The sequence below is a fragment of the Capricornis sumatraensis genome, chromosome 18 (assembly GCF_032405125.1).
Source record: "Capricornis sumatraensis isolate serow.1 chromosome 18, serow.2, whole genome shotgun sequence".
Lineage (NCBI taxonomy): Eukaryota > Metazoa > Chordata > Mammalia > Artiodactyla > Bovidae > Capricornis > Capricornis sumatraensis.
This window is the reverse complement of record NC_091086.1, coordinates 7,857,783-7,875,230: the sequence shown is the minus strand read 5'-3', so window position 1 is coordinate 7,875,230 and position 17,448 is coordinate 7,857,783. Positions and strand designations below refer to the sequence as shown.

Genomic DNA, 17,448 nt, shown 5'->3' with positions numbered 1-17,448 from the left:
CAATCCAGGGATCGAACCCAGGTCTCCTGCATTGCAGGCAGATTCTTTACAGTCTGAACCACCAGGGAGGCCCAGGGATATTGGAGTGTGTAGCTGATCCCTTCTCCAGGGGATCTTCCCCAACCCAGGAATCAAACCGGGGTCTCCTGCATTGCAGGTGGATTCTTTACCAGCTGAGCTACAAGGGAAGCCCTTGTTCAAATTTGAAAATGTAAGCTGATTTTCCTAAAAGGGTTTCTTTTGTAGGGTATGTATATGTGTGTATACTATCCTGAATTTTAATTGTTCTCAACAATTTCACAAACATGTAAAATATCAAAATACCTCCATCACTCTGGTAGTCGGAAACTTCATGTGTCCTGGACTAGCCTTCTCTTTGATGTAAAATCAGTGTGTGCCCAAGGTCCCCTTGAGTGTTTTACTCGTACGCTAAGTCCGTGAAATAGCTGTGGTGCTGGGAACCTGTGTTAGGGCTGGGACTGTGAAGATGAACAGCAGACCTTGTTTGTTCTCAGGAGTTGTGAGGCATAGGGACTTGGAAATAAAACACGAAGCCCTGAGTGTTAAGCCTGAGAAGGGCAGGGGGTTCTGAAATATCTCAGAGGTGGAGGGCTGGCATGCACGGAGTCATTTTCGAAGTGAAAACCAAGCTTCTCCAAGGCTGCTCTTCCTTCTGCTTTTCCTTCAGGTGCCTCAGGGCGCCTCTCCTTCTGCCTCATCCAGAGGAACGTAGAGCCCTTTGAAAACTCCACCTTCCGAGGAAACATCTTCAGTCACAGCTGCATCCTCGCTAAGTCCCATTCGACCACCAGGGGCAGCCCTGGATGGAAACCAGGCAGCCTCATCTCTTCTCTTCCCTCCTGTTAAGCTAATTCATTTTAAGCTGCCTTTTATTTTTTTTTCTTTAAGTTTAGGGGAACAAATGTTCCATTGTACATTCAGTTCTCAGGATATGCCACATGCATGAATCAAACTTTTAATCATCTGCCTGAAGGACTTTGGAGATGGGTAGATTTCATGACTGGGGAGACCTAGCTTTTGTGACCATCACCTTCACGTTGGGAGCAGACAGGCCCAGGGCACGTGGGCTTCCTGGCACAGGCAGGCACACCCAACAGTAGCTTCAGCCTTTCTTCGAGGTGACCCAGAGACGGAGTGAGCAGAGAAAGCCCTTTCAATGAAGTATTTTTGAATCTTCGGAGGAGGGAGCTCCAAGGGAAGAGATGCCGAATATATGTGTGGTTTTATTTTTTTATAAGAAGCAGCTTTTACCTCTTCTTTTTCTGTGCGACATCCTGCAGTGCTTAGAGGGGGGAGGACATTTGCTGAGAACATTCTTAAAATAGAGGCATGGAAACCAATCTGTCAGGTAGAAGTGTGCAGGCGGCGAAACCCTGGTTACCGTGGCACCAAGCTGGGATGTGCAGGATCTTGTCCCACCAGACTGATCCTGGCTGTGGGGGAGGGGTGGGCCTCAGAGGGTCACGGGAGGGGCTGAGTGACCAAGCCCGCATGGCCCTAAGCCGAATACGCGACCCCGTGAGCCTTGTTCTTCCTTGACCATTGCTACCTCTTTGGTTCCAGGCATCTGGAAGACAACCAGGTCAGCGTCATCGAGAGAGGTGCCTTCCAGGATCTGAAGCAGCTGGAGCGATTGTAAGTACACACAGCCCCCTTTCTTGAAAAGCTTTATTTGTTTGTAAATTGGCTTCATTGTGGCCTCTCTAAGGAAAAAAAAAAAAAAAAAAAGAAGCTCCAATGTTTAATAAAATGTTTGCTATTATATTTAGAGCATATTGGATGCCTGTTAAAGAGACACTGAGATCCACTTATTCTTTTTTTTCTTTAAAAGATGCTAGAATTGGCATCTGGAGCTTGTTTTTCTGCCTCCCGGCCTTGAGCTGTCTCTGGGTAGCTGTGCGTGGGGCTGGTTCTTGCCCAAGCCTCAGCCTTCCCCCTTGTGGGTGAAGAAGTTCGTTGAATGTATGTGTGGGATAACCACACTTGGTTATCCCTGCCGTGGAAACCAGCATCAGATGCTCCCTATTCCTGTGCAGGGAGGGCAGGCTTCCTCTTCAGGCCCCTCTGTCCCACTGTCCTGGGAGAAGACGGACAGGCAGGGGGGCCTGCGTCTCCTCTGAGGGAGCATCAGCCCATGTCAGGAAGCCCCCATACTTCCAGGAGAGATTGTGTTGCCAGTGGTTTAAAAATAGCTCACCGTTCTGACTCTGGCAGAGGGAGAGAATAGAAGGGAGTGGAGACGGGAGATGGATGGAGCCCCCATTTGTTCTGTTAATGCTTTTGCAGAAAACTCTTGGGTCACCATGATGAGGAGTCTCCTCAGATAGCTGAGTGGGCAGCGTCACCTTTCCTCAGTTAATCACATCTGGCAGCTCATAGCATCTGGATATTTGCTTTGTGCCGTTGGAGAGGGGATTGTCCCCAAGAGCACTTAGTCACGCTGGTGGGCGGCTCTTTCCATGCTTCCTTCTGTATCCCGGTTGACCTGGTATTTCAGCCTCCTTCTTCATTCAGGGGGTGAGGCTGTAGCAGCGCACTGGTCCTCCAACTGACCTGGAAGGATCTTCCCAGATTTACCTGTCTTATCTATAGCGGTGGGCCTGCCAACGACTGGTTGCTGCTGCTAAGTCGCTTCAGTCGTGTCCGACTCTGTGCGACCCCATAGACGGCAGCCCACCAGGCTCTGCCGTCCCTGGGATTCTCCAGCTTTGTCATTTGCCTTCTTTTCTCTTGGAGTCATTCTATCTGGGGTGACCTGAGAAAGGGAAGTGATATTACCCAGCAAAATCCTTACTCCCAACTCTGTGGTATGAACTGTCTCATTCATTGTTTTCGTTCCAGGTCAAAGGTCAACATAGGTTCCACTGTTGTTCGTTTGAAAATAGGACATTAATTTCTTACAAGGGAAAATAGACTAAAAAAAAAAAAAAGAATGTTGCCACTGTTTATACCTTTGACAGTGACAGCGTTAGTCGCTAAGTTGTGTCCAACTCTTTGTGACCCCACAGACTGTAGCTCACCACCTCTTCTGTCCATAGAATTCTCCTGGCAAGAATAGTGGCGTGAGTTGCCATTCCCTTCTCCAGGGCATCTTCCTGACCCAGGGATCAAACGCAGGTCTCCCGCATTTCAGACAAATTCTCTACTGTCTTAGCCACCAGGGCTTCATTTCTTAAAATTTTAACTCTTCTCCTTATTTAGACCAAGGAAAAAAATAAAATATCTGTTGAACTTGCTTCCTTTGTATGAAATACTCCACATTTACGTGGATGAATAAATGCAAAATCCTCTGTCATGAGGCCACTTCTTGCTTATTCTTCTAATTAGAAGTGTAAGTAAATTCCCAGTTCATTAATATCATGGTTGCTGGGAAGGAACTAACTGAGCACTTTGGACATGCTGGGAATTGGGCCAGTATATTACATACTATCTGTCATTTTATCCCCACCAAATTCCTGTGAGGTGTGGTTACCCTCATTTTGTAGATGAAGAAACAGAGGCTGAGGGAGATGAAGCCAGAGGATTGCGAGGGGGAGCCAGGTTTGAAGCCACATCTGTCTGACATCAAAGCCCACGTCCTTTCCTATTTCTGTGCTGCGGACATGAGATGAAGTGTGATCTTTAGCAGTGGCCCTGCAAACAGCCTCTCACACACCCACTGAACTCTGGGGAATATCAGTGGAATAGTCTAGAGAAAGGCACTTTTCTTTGGCTTGGTGAGTATGGCTGAAATATCTTGCATGTCTGGGGGACTGAGAGGATTACAGTTGTAGGGTAAACCTGGCTGTTTCTCTCCTCTGGTGTATTAGGAAGGTCATCTAGCTGTTGAACTAGATAAACACTCAAATTTTATGGCTTTACAGGGTGGAAGTTTACTTCTTATTCATAGAAAACCCAGTGTGGGCATTCCTGGTTGCTGGGCTTTTCTCCTCCAAGGGGAGACTTCGAGACAAGGACTCCTTCTGCTTCTCCACTCTGCCATCTCTAAATCTTGGCTTCTGAGGTACCGTTATTTGTCTGCATCAAGCCACTGGACAGGAAAACGGTAGGAAGGACTGCGAGTGGGAGGTTTACATGGGAAAGAACTGGAAGGACTACATATTACTTCTGCTGTTAGATGCCTTGCGTTGAAACTCAGCCATATGGCCACAGGGGAGGCTGAGAAAACTGTTGAGCTATATGTGCTGTGAGTAGAGGAAACAGGCTCAGCGAACAGCCAGATCATCTCTGACTTCTGTTGCAAGTGAGTGGAAAAACGCTTGGTCAGGGAGAAGGGTGGAAGTAGAGGCAGCCGGACTCGTGTGCACAGCCGGACAGCGCCCTCATTGAAAGCCTTTCAGCATCGGGGTGTGTGTGTGTGTGAGAGAGAGAGATGGCTAGTGTGTCTTGACTAGTGGTTATCGGGTGTGGGATGTCCAGTCTGCCCCCAGGGTATTTGCTGATGATAACAGAAGAGGAGGATGGCTGCTTGTGCCTTTGCACCCCTAGGCTGTGAAAGAAAGTGCAAGTGAAGTGTTCGTTGCTCAGGCGTGTCCAGCTGTTTGTGAGCTAATGGGCTGTAGCCCACCAGGCTCCTCTGGTGTCCAGGGATTTTCCCACAAGAATACTTGGAATCCGCTGAAGTGGATTTCCATCCCCTTCTCCAGGGGATCTTCCCAACTGCTGGCTTAATTTACCTCTGTCTCTGTGTTTCTTAGTAGAATAATCTTTATCGATCATACTCTAAAAAGGAGGCTGAAAACTGTAACATTGTTGTAATGTTTATTTTCATTTGAGATGGTCATTATTGGTGTAATCTCTTTCAGAGATTACGGGGAAAAGGGAGAGAATTCTATCCTTCAGGTCTCTGCTGAGAGCAATTCTCTCTTTCTCCATGAAAGGACCCTTGCCCCAGATTGAGTGAGGTGCTCCTTCCCTCATGACTACACAGGTTGGTCCGTATCATAGCCTTTATGCCGTATTTTAATTTCTCATTTGCCTGATTGTCTATCCCCAGAACTATGAGTATGTTGAATGAGGAACTGCATTCCATCTAACTGTTACTCTCAAAGCCTTGTGCAAAGCATGATACTAATAGTAAGCACTTGTAGTGCTGACTTAGCAAATACAGTGGTTTTGAACTGGGACCAGTTTTTCCCACCAGAGGACCCTTGGCGATATCTGGAGACGTCTTTCCTTATTACAGCTGCAGGATGCTGATGACATATAATGAGTAGAAGTCAGGAGTTCTGCTGAACATCCTCCAACAGCTCCCAGAACAAAGAATTACCCAGCCCAAAATGTTGTTAGTGCCGAGGTGGAGAATCTCTCCTTTCACTATTGTGCCTCAGATGCCATCTTAGTAATGATATAGGCCATCTCATTCAATCCATGTAACATTATGAGGCTAGAACGGCCACATTCCTGATGTGTCAAAATATAAACTTCCAAGCATTGACTAAATATGCTTACTGTGAATCTAACAGCTAGAGCTTGCTTCTGATTGTGAGGAAGTATGCAGGATAGGGGAGCAGGTTTTCAAATAAACCCAGGAGAAAACAAGTAAATCCTGTGAACATTCTACAAGATAACTGCCCTGATCTGTTCAAAAAGTCAGTGTTATGAAGGAGATGGGATTTGACTGTTCTACGTTAGAAGAAGCTTAGGGTAGAAAAAGTAGTACAAAAATTGGGAAGGTCAATGGAGTTTAAGTGTTTGAAGATCTGTGAATTATGCAGAAAGTGATAGTGGTGCTGATGTTTATTGCTTTATTAAATGAACGATGCATATTATAATCTGTAAGATAGCTATTAAAAAGGATAATAAAAAATATAACTTAGGGGGAGAGATGATATCAAAAAATGTGGCTAATTCAAATAAGAGATAAAGGGAAAGAAAAAGGAACACAGAATAAAGTGAGACAAAGAAAACAAATACTAAGATGATGTATTTAAATACAAATATATCATGGTTATTTTGTATGACAATGATTAATACTTTAAAAGACACCGATTGTCAGGGTGGATTAAAAGAAAACAATAATTATATGATTCTTATAAAAGAGGAATGTTAGGCGGAAAGAGAGAGAAGAGGATAGACGGTGACGCTCTGAAGACACTAACCAGTAGAAGGTTGATGTAGCAAAGTTAACACAGATAAAATGAACTTCAAAACAAGAAACATTAGTGGAGGTAAAGAGGGATGTTTCCTAACGATGAAGGAGAAAATCAATCGGGAAGCTACAGCGAGTCTGCACTGGACATACTGTTCTGTGTAGTGCGCATACATGCATCAGCTGTTGTCAGTCTCTAAGTTGTGTTCAGCTTCTTTGTGACCCCATGAACTATAGCAAGCCGGACTTCCCTGCCCTTCACTATCTCCTGGAATTTGCTCACACTCGCGCCCAGTGAGTCAGTGAGGCCATCCAACCACCTCATCATCTGTCACCTTGTCCTCCTCTTGCTGTCAATCTTTCCCAGCATTGGGGTCTTTTCCAATCAGTCGGCTCTTTGCATCAGGTGGCCAAAGTGTTGCAGCTCCAGCATCAGTCGTTCCAATGAATATTCAGGACTGATTTCCTTTAGGATGGACTGGTTTGATCTTGCTGTCCAAGAGACTCTTAAGAGTCTTCTCCAGCACCACAGTTCAAAAGCATCCATTCTTTGGTGCTCAGCCTTCTTTGTGGTCCAACTCTCACATCCATACCTGACTACTAGAAACGCTGTAGCTTTGATTTATATAGACCTTGGTAGGCAAAGTGATGTCTCTGCTTTTTAATATGCTGTCTAGGTTGGTCTGGAGAAGGCAATGGCAGCCCACTCCAGTACTCTTGCCTGGAAAATCCCATGGATGGAGGAGCCTGGTAGGCTGCAGTCCATGGGGTCGTGAAGAGTCAGACACGACTGAGCGACTTCACTTTCATGCATTGGAGAAGGAAATGGCAACCCACTCCAGTGTTCTTGCCTGGAGAATCCCAGGGATGGCAGAGCCTGGTGGGCTGCCGTCAATGGGGTCGCACAGAGTCAGACATGACTGACGCGACTTAGCAGCAGCAGCAGCAGGTTGGTCATAACTTTGCTTTCAAGGAGCAAGCGTTTTTTAATTTTGTGACTGCAGTCACCATCCACAGTGATTTTGGAGTCCAGGACAATAACATCTGTCACTGTTTCCACTTTTCCCCCATCTATTTGCCATGAAGTGATGGGACTGGATGCCATGATCTTAGTTGTATGAATGTTGAGTTTTAAGCCAGCTTTTTCACTCTCCTCTTATACCTTCATCAAGAGGCTCTTTAGTTCCTCATTGCTTTCTGCCTTGTCTGAAATTGTTGATATTTCTCCTGGCAATCTTGATTCCAGCTGTGCTTCCTCCAGCCCGGCGTTTCGCATAATGTACTCTGCATATAAGTTAAGTAAGCAGGGTGACAGTATATAGCCTTGATGTACTCCTTTCCTAATTTTGAACCAGTCTGTTATTCTATATATAGTGTATATTAAAACCATATTCTGAACATACAGAAAACAAATATTGACAAAACTAAATGGATAAAGAGACAAGTTTCTAATCATTTAAGATAGGGTCCTTTAATTGATGAACAGGCAGAGAAAATTATTAGTAACAGTACAGAATATTTTAATGACAAGGTTTACAAACCTGACCTACTTGAAACAAAGAGAACAATCCAACCAGGAAGTGTAGAATAGCCATTTATTCAGATTTGTGTAGAACTTTTATGAAATACTTGTCTGGAAAGCAGGTCTCAATAATTATCAAAATATTAAAATCATAAGGAGCATTTTCTCTGATTTCTGAGATTCAGAAATCAACAACAACAATAAAAAAAACAATAAGTAGAAAATTTCAAAATATTTAGAAACTGAATGATACTCCTGTAAATAATCTGTGAGTCAAAAAACATTTCACGATGGAAATTGGATATATTTTTTAGAATGTTAATAAACATCCAGCATATCACAAAGTATGGATTGCAGCTAAAGTCATGCCTAGAGGAAAATTATAGCCTTTAAGCATATTATTTGATTTACGTATAGTACCTATTTTAAAGGAAGTAAAATTAAAATCTTTATTAAAATATCTTTATTAAGACGTAAGGAGCATCTCCCTTTCACTGTGATAAAGAATCTGCCTGCCAGTGCGGGAAATGCAGAGAGACACAGGTTTGATCCCTAGGTTGGGAAGATGCCCTGGAATAGGAAATGGCAAACCACTCCAGTATTCTTGCCTAGAAAATTCCATGGACGGAGAAGCCTGGTGGGCTACAGTCTATGGGGTCACAAAGAGTTGGATACGACTGAATGACTGTGAACACACACAGGAACTAGAGAAAGCAGAAGGAAGAAAACGAGGAATAGCAGAAGTATGTGAAATAGAAACCTGTAAAAAATCAACCTTTCATTCTTGAAAAAATCATAAAAACCAGCAAGGCTTATTAGAAAGCAAAAAACAAGGAAGATTAAATTACTGATATGCAGGATAAAATGAGGGACATAAGTATGGATTTTCAAAGATTAAAATGATAGCAGGAGCAAATTTTGAAGAACTTTATTTCAAGGATTTTAAAGATTCAGTTTAGTTCAGTCGCTAAGTTGTGTCTGACTCTCTGCAACCCCATGAATCACAGCACGCCAGGCCTCCCTGTCCATCACCAACTCCCAGAGTTAACTCATGTCCATCACGTCCGTGATGCCATCCAGCCATCTCATCCTCTGTCATCCCCTCCTCCTCCTGCCCCCAACCCCTCCCAGCATCAGAGTCTTTTCCAATGAGTCAACTCTTTACATTAGGTGGCCAAAGTACTGGAGTTTCAGCTTTAGCATCATTCCTTTCAAAGAACACCCAGGACTGATCTCCTTCAGAATGGACTGGTTGGATCTCCTTATAGTCCAAGGGACTCTCAAGAGTCTTCTCCAAAACCACAGTTCAAAAGCATCAATTCTTCGGCACTCAGCTTTCTTCACAGTCCAACTCTCGCATCCATACATGACCACTGGAAAAACCATAGCCTTGACTAGATGGATCTTTGTTGGCAAAGTAATGTCTCTGCCTTTGAATATGCTATCTAGGTTGGTCATAACTTTTCTTTCAAGGAGTAAGCATCTTTTAATTTCATGGCTGCAGTCACCATCTGCAGTGATTTTGCAGCCCCAAAAAAAAATAAATAAATAAAGTCTGACACTGTTTCCACCGTTTCCCCATCTATTTCCCATGAAGTGATGGGACCGGATACCATGATCTTCGTTTTCTGAATGTTGAGCTTTAAGCCAACTTTTTCACTCTCCACTTTCACTTTCATCAAGAGGCTTTTTAGTTCCTCTTCACTTTCTGCCATAAGGGTGGTATCATCTGCATATCTGAGATTATTGATATTTCTCCTGGCAATCTTGATTCCAGCTTGTGTTTCTTCCAGCCCAGCGTTTCTCATGATGTACTCTGCATAGAAGTTAAATAAACAGGGTGACAATATACAGCCTTGACGTGCTCCTTTTCCTATTTGGAACCAGTCTGTTGTTCCATGTCCAGTTCTAACTGTTGCTTCTTCCTGCCCTGCATACAGATTTCTCAAGAGGCAGGTCAGGTGAAATTAAAAACTACAACAAGAAGTAGAAAATATATATAATCCTAAATCTAATTAAACCTTTATTTTAAATTAAATGAAATATACTGTACTGGTGTTTTTCTTTCTGGCTTACTTCACTCTGTATAATAGGCTCCAGTTTCATCCACCTCTAATGCATATATTTGGAATTTAGAAAGATGGTAACAATAACCCTGTGAGACAGCAAAGGAGACACAGATGTATAGAACATTCTTTTGGACTCTGGGAGAGGGAGAAGGTGGGATGATTTGGGGGAATGGCACTGAAACATGTATAATATCATATAAGAAATGAATCCCCAGTCCAGGTTTGATACAGGATGCTTGGGGCTGGTGCACTGGGATGACCCGGAGGGATGGTACAGGAAGGGAGGTGGGAGAGGGGTTCAGGATGGGGAACACGTGTACGCCTGTGGTGGATTCATGTTGCTGTGTGGCAAAACCAATACAATATTGTAAAGTAATTAGCCTCCCAGCATTTAATTAAATGAAATAAGCCTTTAATTTAATCTAAATATTTCCCTAAGAACTGTCTAAGCTCAGATGGCTTCATCAGTAAATTGTACCAAAGTTTTAAGAAATAAATAGTATCAATTTAACATAAACCTATTCTATAAAAAAAATCAACTTTAGTCATTTAGAGAGCATAACCTTTATAGCAAAACCCAACAAAGCATTTCAAGAGAAAATAAAAGTATGAATTGCATACAGCATATTTCATGAGTATCTATTTGAATTTCCTAACAAAATATTAGCAAAATGAATTTGGCAATACCCAAAAAGGCTATATCATAGCCAAGGTTGGCTTATTCAAGGAAGGCAAGGTTAGTTAAACATTTGAACATTCCTCCCTTCAAAACATGCTGAACAACTAGGATAGCAAAAGCAAAGACACACAGACAACATCTACAATAAAACTTGTTGACAAAATATCCCAGTAAACACCCACTTCCCTAGGGAAAGTTGGGCGGTAGTGGCACAGTTGATGGTTATAATACTGTTGTGTTGTCTCATCTGTGTGGGAGAAAGTAGAAAGAACTTGAGAACAGGAGTTTCCTAAAATTACCAATACATACTCACTGGAAAACACAGTGATCAGACTAAGTTCAATTCAGTTCAGTTGCTCTGTCGTGTCTGATTCTTTGTGACCCCATGGACTGCAGCACACCAGGCCTCCCTGTCCATCACCAACTCTTGGAGTTTACTCAAACTCATGTCCATTGAGTTGGTGATGCCATCCAACCATCTCATCCTCTGTCATCCCCTTCTCTCACCTACAATCTTTCCCAGCATCAGGGTCTTTTCAAATGTCAGCTCTTAGCATCAGGTGGCCAAAGTATTGGAGCTTCCAGCTTCAACATCAGTCCTTCCAATGAACAGTCAGGACCGATTTCCGTTAAGATGGACTGGTTGGATCTCCTTGCAGTCCAAAGGACTCTCAAGAGTTTTCTCCAACACCACAGTTCAAAAGCATCAATTCTTTGGTGCTCAGCTTTCTTTATAGTCCAACTCTCACATCCATACATGACTATTGGAAAAACCATAGCCTTGACTAGATGGACCTTTGTTGGCAAAGCAATGTCTCTGCTTTTTAATATGCTGTCTGGGTTGGTCATAACTTTTCTTCCAAGGAATAAGTATCTATTAATTTCATGGCTGCAGTCACCATCTAGTGATTTAGAGCCCCCCCAAATAAAGTCTGCCACTGTTTCCCCATCTATTTGCCATGAAATGATGGGACTGGATGCCATGATCTTTGTTTTCTAAATGTTGAGCTTTAAGCCAACTTTTTCACTCTCTTCTTTCACTTTCATCAAGAAGCTCTTTAGTTCTTCTTCACTTTCTGCCATAAGGGTAGTGTCATCTGCATATCTGAGGTTATTGATACTTCTCCCAGCAATCTTGATTCCAGTTTATGCTTCCTCCAGCCCAGCATTTCTCATGATGTACCCTGCATATAAGTTAAATAAGCAGGGTGACAATATACAGCCTTGATGTACTCCTTTTCCTATTTGGAACCAGTCTGTTGTTCCATGTCCAGTTCTAACTGTTGCTTCCTGACCTGCATACAGGTTTCTAAAGGGGCAGGCCAGGTAGTCTTACCAGACCCATCTCTATAAGAATTTTCCACAGTGTGTTGTGATCCACACAGTCAAAGGCTTTGGCATAGTGAATAAAGCAGAAATAGATGTCTTTCTGGAACTCTCTTGCTTTTTCGATGATCCAGCAGATGTTGGCAATTTGATCTCTGGTTCCTCTGCCTTTTCTTTAACCAGCTTGAACATCTGGAAGTTCACAGTTCATGTATTGTTGAAGCCTGGCTTGGAGAATTTTGAGCATTACTTTACTAGCGTGTGAGATGAGTGCAATTGTGTGGTAGTTTGAACATTCTTTGGCATTGCGTTTCTTAGGGATTGGAATGAAAACTGACCTTTTCCAGATCAAACTGAGAAAAGTTGCCAATTTAGAAGGAAGTTTGATTAAATCCAATTTGTGATAAGTACAAAGGAATCATGATGTGATAGTACTTGGAGTATTCTGAGTCCTAAAAACTCTTCAAACTAATAAAAACAAGGCTGTTTTCCAAAGAAGGGCCTAACGTTGATAAGAAACTTTTGGGAGTAGTCAGTCAGAACAGGAGCAAAAGCAGAAATGAAAAGAGACCTTTGTGATGAAAGTGTTAGAAATCACCAGAAGAGGCAGATCTTAGAAAATACAAGCCCATGTTTTTCATTAGTTTAACAAAACAAAAACAAACAAAAACCAAAAACACAGACACACAAACAAACAGCAACCAAAAAACCCGAAAATGAGCTCTCTAGACTCTTAAAGCTAAAAAGCTATCACTTCCCACCTATCCTTCATAAAACTACAGGGAATTTCTTTCATGTAAGAAGTAAGCAACCAAGAGGATTATGATTGAAGCTCATACAAAAATTTTTATAAGAAACTGAAGAATAAGAAACATAATAATCTCTTTAGAAACAGTGAAAACATGCGAGAAAGTGGTACCCACCAAACAGATGAAAACTGTAATAAGAAATAGTTCAAAACTAGCTACACAAATTTAAGATCTTATAAACTGTAAAAGAGCAACATAAATCTGAATTGTTAAAACTTAGATGATTAGAGTAGGATTTGAAAGGAAGGGCAATGAACTCAAGAAACGATTTAGAAATAAAATTAGTCATTTCAAAGTAAATACTGCCAGTACTGAAGAAGAACAAACTTGGAAGAATTACACTATCCAATTTCAAGACTTACTATAAAGCTTCACTAATCAAGACAGCATGGTACTTGTGAAATATTAGATGTATAAATTAATGGAACAGAATACATAGCCCAGAAATAGACCCATTCAAAAATAGATGATTTTTGACAAAGGTGCAAAGACAGAGGAGAAAAAAATATCTTTTCAACAAATGGTGCTGGGACAATTCGATGTTTATATGCGGAAAATGGAACATAGACAGAAACCTTATATCTTATGCAACATTAATTCACAGTGGATCATAGACCTAAATGTAAAATCATAGAACTTCTAGAAGAAGACAGGAGAGAAAACATCTACGTGACTTGGGTTTGAGGGTGAATTTTTCAATATAATACATGTAAGAAAAAGATTGATCAGTTGAACATTTTTAAAATTAAAAACTCCTGCTCTGAGAAAGGAATGATTACAAAAATGAGATGAATCACAGACTGGGAGAAAATTTTTGCAAAGCGTGTATCTTAATAAGGGACTTGTGTACAGACTATAAAGAGCTTCCCTGGTGGCCAAGTGGTAGACATTCTGCCTGCCAATGCAAGAGCTGCAGGAGATGCAGGTTTGATCCTGGGTCAGGAAGATCCTCTGGAGGAGGACATGGCAACCCACTCCAATATTATTGCCTGGAGAATTCCATGGACAGAGGAGCCTGGTGGGCTACAGTCCACTGGGTCCCAAAGAGTTGGATATAACTTAGCAATTAAACAACAACAACAACATACGGAATATACAAAGAACTTTCAAAACTCAGCAGTAAGAAAACACATTCCTACCCACCAAAAAGAAAGATTGACCAAAAGATTTGAAGAGCCATTATACCAAAGATATACAGATGGAAAATAAGCAGTTAAAACATCCTGAACATTCGTTTTTCATTCAGTTCAGTCAGTTCAGTCGCTCAATCGTGTCCAACTCTTTTTGACATCATGAATCTCAGCACGCCAGGCCTCCCTGGCCATCACCAACTCCCAGAGTTCACCCAGACTCGCGTCCATTGAGTCAGTGATGCCATCCAGCCATCTCATCCTCTGTCGTCCCCTTCTCCTCCTGCCCCCAATCCGTCCCAGCATCCGAGTCTTTTCCAATGAGTCGGCTCTGCGCATGGGGTGGCCAAAGTATGTTAGACAGTGAGGCGCCACTGCACGCCTGCTCGAATGGCCACAGTGCTGGGAATGACACTACTAATCACTGCACGAGAGACTCTTGGGTATTACTGGTGGTAAAGCAGAATGGTACAGTCACTTTGGAGGACAGTTTAACAGTTTCTTAAAAAGTTAAACACGACTGTATCTTGCAATCCATATCAGTGGTTGCTAGGGGCTTAAGGAGAGGGTGGAGGGTTGAATAGGTGAAGCATGGGAGGGTGGGGACTGCGGATGGGGAACCTATGCTGTGTGACCCTGAGACGGTGGATGCATGACATAGGCATTGATCAAAACCCATAGCATGTGAGAGCACAGAGAGTGAACCGTGGGACTTCCCTGATGGTCCAGTGGCTAAGACTTCTTTACCTAACGCAGGGGGCCTAGGTTCAATCCCTGGTCAGGGAACTAGATTCCACATGTTGCAACTAAGAGTTCACATGCTGTAATTAAAGATCTTACATGCTGCAATGAAGATGGAAAATCCCACATACCATGTCACAACTAAGACCCAGCAGAGCCAAATAAATTTAAACAAATGAGTGAACCTTAATGCATGCAAATTAAAAATATCGTTTAGGAAATTGGAGGATCCCACAATAGGGCACACACTGTGATGAATGTGTGAGTCAGCCTCAGTGAACGTGATGGGGGGAAAGGTGCTGACACAAATACATTTTCCTCAGTTTGTTGTGATCTACACAGAGGCTTTCGCATAGTCAATGAAGCAGAAGTAGACTTTTTTTTTAAAATTCCCTTACTTTTTCTATGATCCAACAGGTGTTGACTGTTTGATCTGTGGTTCCTCTGCCTTTTCTAAGGACCAGTCAATCCTAAAGGAAATAAATCCTGAATATTCACTGGAAGGACTATTGCTGAAACTCCAATATTTTGGCCACCTGATGGGAAGAGCTGACTCACTGGAAAATACTCTGATGCTGGGAAAGATTGAGGGCAGGAAGAGGGGGCAACAGAAGGTGAGATGGTTGAATGGCCTCACTGACTCAATGGACATGAGTTTGAACAAACTCTGGAAGACAGAAAAGGACAGGGAAGCCTGGTGCGCTGCAGTTCATGGGCTCACAAACAGTTGGACATGGCTTAGCACTGAACAACAACAAGCAGATTTGAAATGAGTGGACTCTGTGAGACTACAGTAAAAAGAGAAAAAAAAGCACACAAGAACTGTACCCTAGTCAACAGAGTTATTTCCCACAGGAGTATGGGTGAACAATTCTGGAATCATTACAAAAAATGTGTTGACTTTAAAAATGCATAATGTGGGAGTCATGAGCTAAGCTTTCTTTGGGACAATGTGAGGACTGCAGCGTGGGGGACAGCACCTCAGATGGCTCTGAGAAATTACTCCCGAGAGATGGGGGAAGGACAGTATAGGTGTGATTTTGGTAAAGGGGGAATACACGCCATCAAGCACATTCATCTTTTAGAAGGTTTCCCCCGGTCTCATGAAGCTTCTGCTAGTCATGAGAAACGGTCATCACCGTGAAGGACTTTAGTGCCTTTCTAGATATGAGGAGACACAAGAATTGAGCTCATATGATCATCTCCTGAGAATACCTAACTATTTGAAGACCTGTTCTGCCAGTTTTTCCCTGAGCACAGAGTGCCTCGTTTCTGCTCTCCACCTTGAACTCCTTATTGGGCTGCTGAAGGGCAGCAGCTGCAGCAGCACATAATTTAATCCTTGTAGAGGGAGATGGCAAGCACCAGGGCAAGTGCCGATTTGTGGTTGAGACGTGGTATTGGAATTAAACAATGGACGTTGCGGCAGGTTCCTCACTGTTGAAATGAGTGTTTATAGACAAGCAGTGGGGAAAGCTGTAATGATCCATGTAGGAATGGATTCGAATTGGAGACATCAGTGTGAACGAATGTTCAACCTAATATGTTGACAGATACTTTCAGTTGATACAGATGGACAGGAACTATGGGTAATTTGACCAATAAAACAAATTAGCATTAGATTATAACCAAAGTATAAAATAAATATCCATGAGTTCATACTAATATAGATAAATGATTGGATAAATAAACATATGAGGAGAGGTTGCCCACACAAAAGAATTCTAAGCAATTTATGTAGATTTTCTGCCCTCAAGAAGGTGGAGTGTAACTCTTCACTTCTGAAGTGTGGGCTTGCCACAGTGACTTCCTTCAAAAAAGTATGAGAAGAGAGGGGTGGGGAATAGTAATTTTACAGTGAGAAATATGACATACTCCCTTAGCAAGGTGATTGAGGTCCATATCAAAAGTGATGCCATGTTGATAGTATGTGTCTTTGATATGATATAATAAAAATAGCAGTTTACATCTGTGATTTTCATCTCAGAAACCCATCACTCCAGTCTAATGAGAAAAACATCAGACAAATCTCACTTGAGGGCTATTCTAAAACACATGTGAATACAATGTTGTCAAGGTCATCAAAAAGAAGTCAGAAACTTTCACAGCCGAAGGCACTTATGAGTACACGGCAACTAAATGTAATGGGGGCTACCTGGATGGCACCCTAAACAAGAAAAACGACAGAAGTAAAAACTAAGGGACTCCTAATAAAGTATTGACTTTAGTTAATAATAATGTATTGGTATAAGTTTATTTTGTCCAGTGTACAATATGAATGTAAGATGTCAATAACAGAGGAAACTAGAAATGAGGTATATGAAATTGCTCTGTATTACCTTCTAAACTTTGGAAAAAAGTGAAGATGTTAGTCACTCAGTTGTGTCTGACCCCATGACTGTAGCCCACCAGGCTCCTCTGATCATAGAGTTATCCAGGCAAGAACACTGGAGTGGGTAGCCATTCCTTTCTCCAGGGGATCTTCCTGACCCAGGGATTAAACCCATTTCTCTTGCACTGGAGGCAGATTTTTTACTGTCTGGGCCACCAGGTAAACCTAAATCTGTTCTAATATAAAACATTTATTATTTTTTTTTCAAGTTGACTATGCCAAACCCTGCTTGAATTACAGATTCATGAGCAAAATAAATCTTACTGTTTTACACTAAAAATCCATTCATGCAGATGTTGAAGGTCAGAGAAGCCTGGCATGCTGCAGTCCATGGGGTCACAAAGAGTTGGACACAACTGAGCGACTGGACAACAATACTTACATACGTGGAATTCAAGAGAAGACACATGTAATGGATAACACTTTAAGAGAAAAGGAAAATGTAAAGAAGTATTTTTTAAAATCAATAAGAAACAAATAGGGAAGTAAAAAGAATTTAAGGAACAGTGATAGATACAGAAGTCAGTCAAAGAAGTTCTAATACACTTACAATATGAACCTCTGAGGAAGAAAGCTAGAGCAATGCAGCAAAACAAAACTAAGCTAATAGTAATGAACATCTTTTTGAAATAAAAGATGATTTGAAGGTACATACTGAAAGGAAACCA

At 42.1% G+C, this 17,448-nt stretch overlaps 1 protein-coding gene across 2 annotated transcripts in view; it reads left to right on the top strand.

Moving 5' to 3' along the window:
• The window catches only part of SLIT3 (slit guidance ligand 3), a 722,678-nt gene that overhangs the window by 61,506 nt on the left and 643,724 nt on the right, over nt 1-17,448 (top strand). For both annotated transcript variants that reach the window (XM_068990416.1, XM_068990417.1), the window contains exon 3: nt 1,585-1,656. In XM_068990416.1, the coding sequence (XP_068846517.1) occupies nt 1,585-1,656 (72 nt within the window). The remainder of the gene's footprint in view (nt 1-1,584; nt 1,657-17,448) is intronic.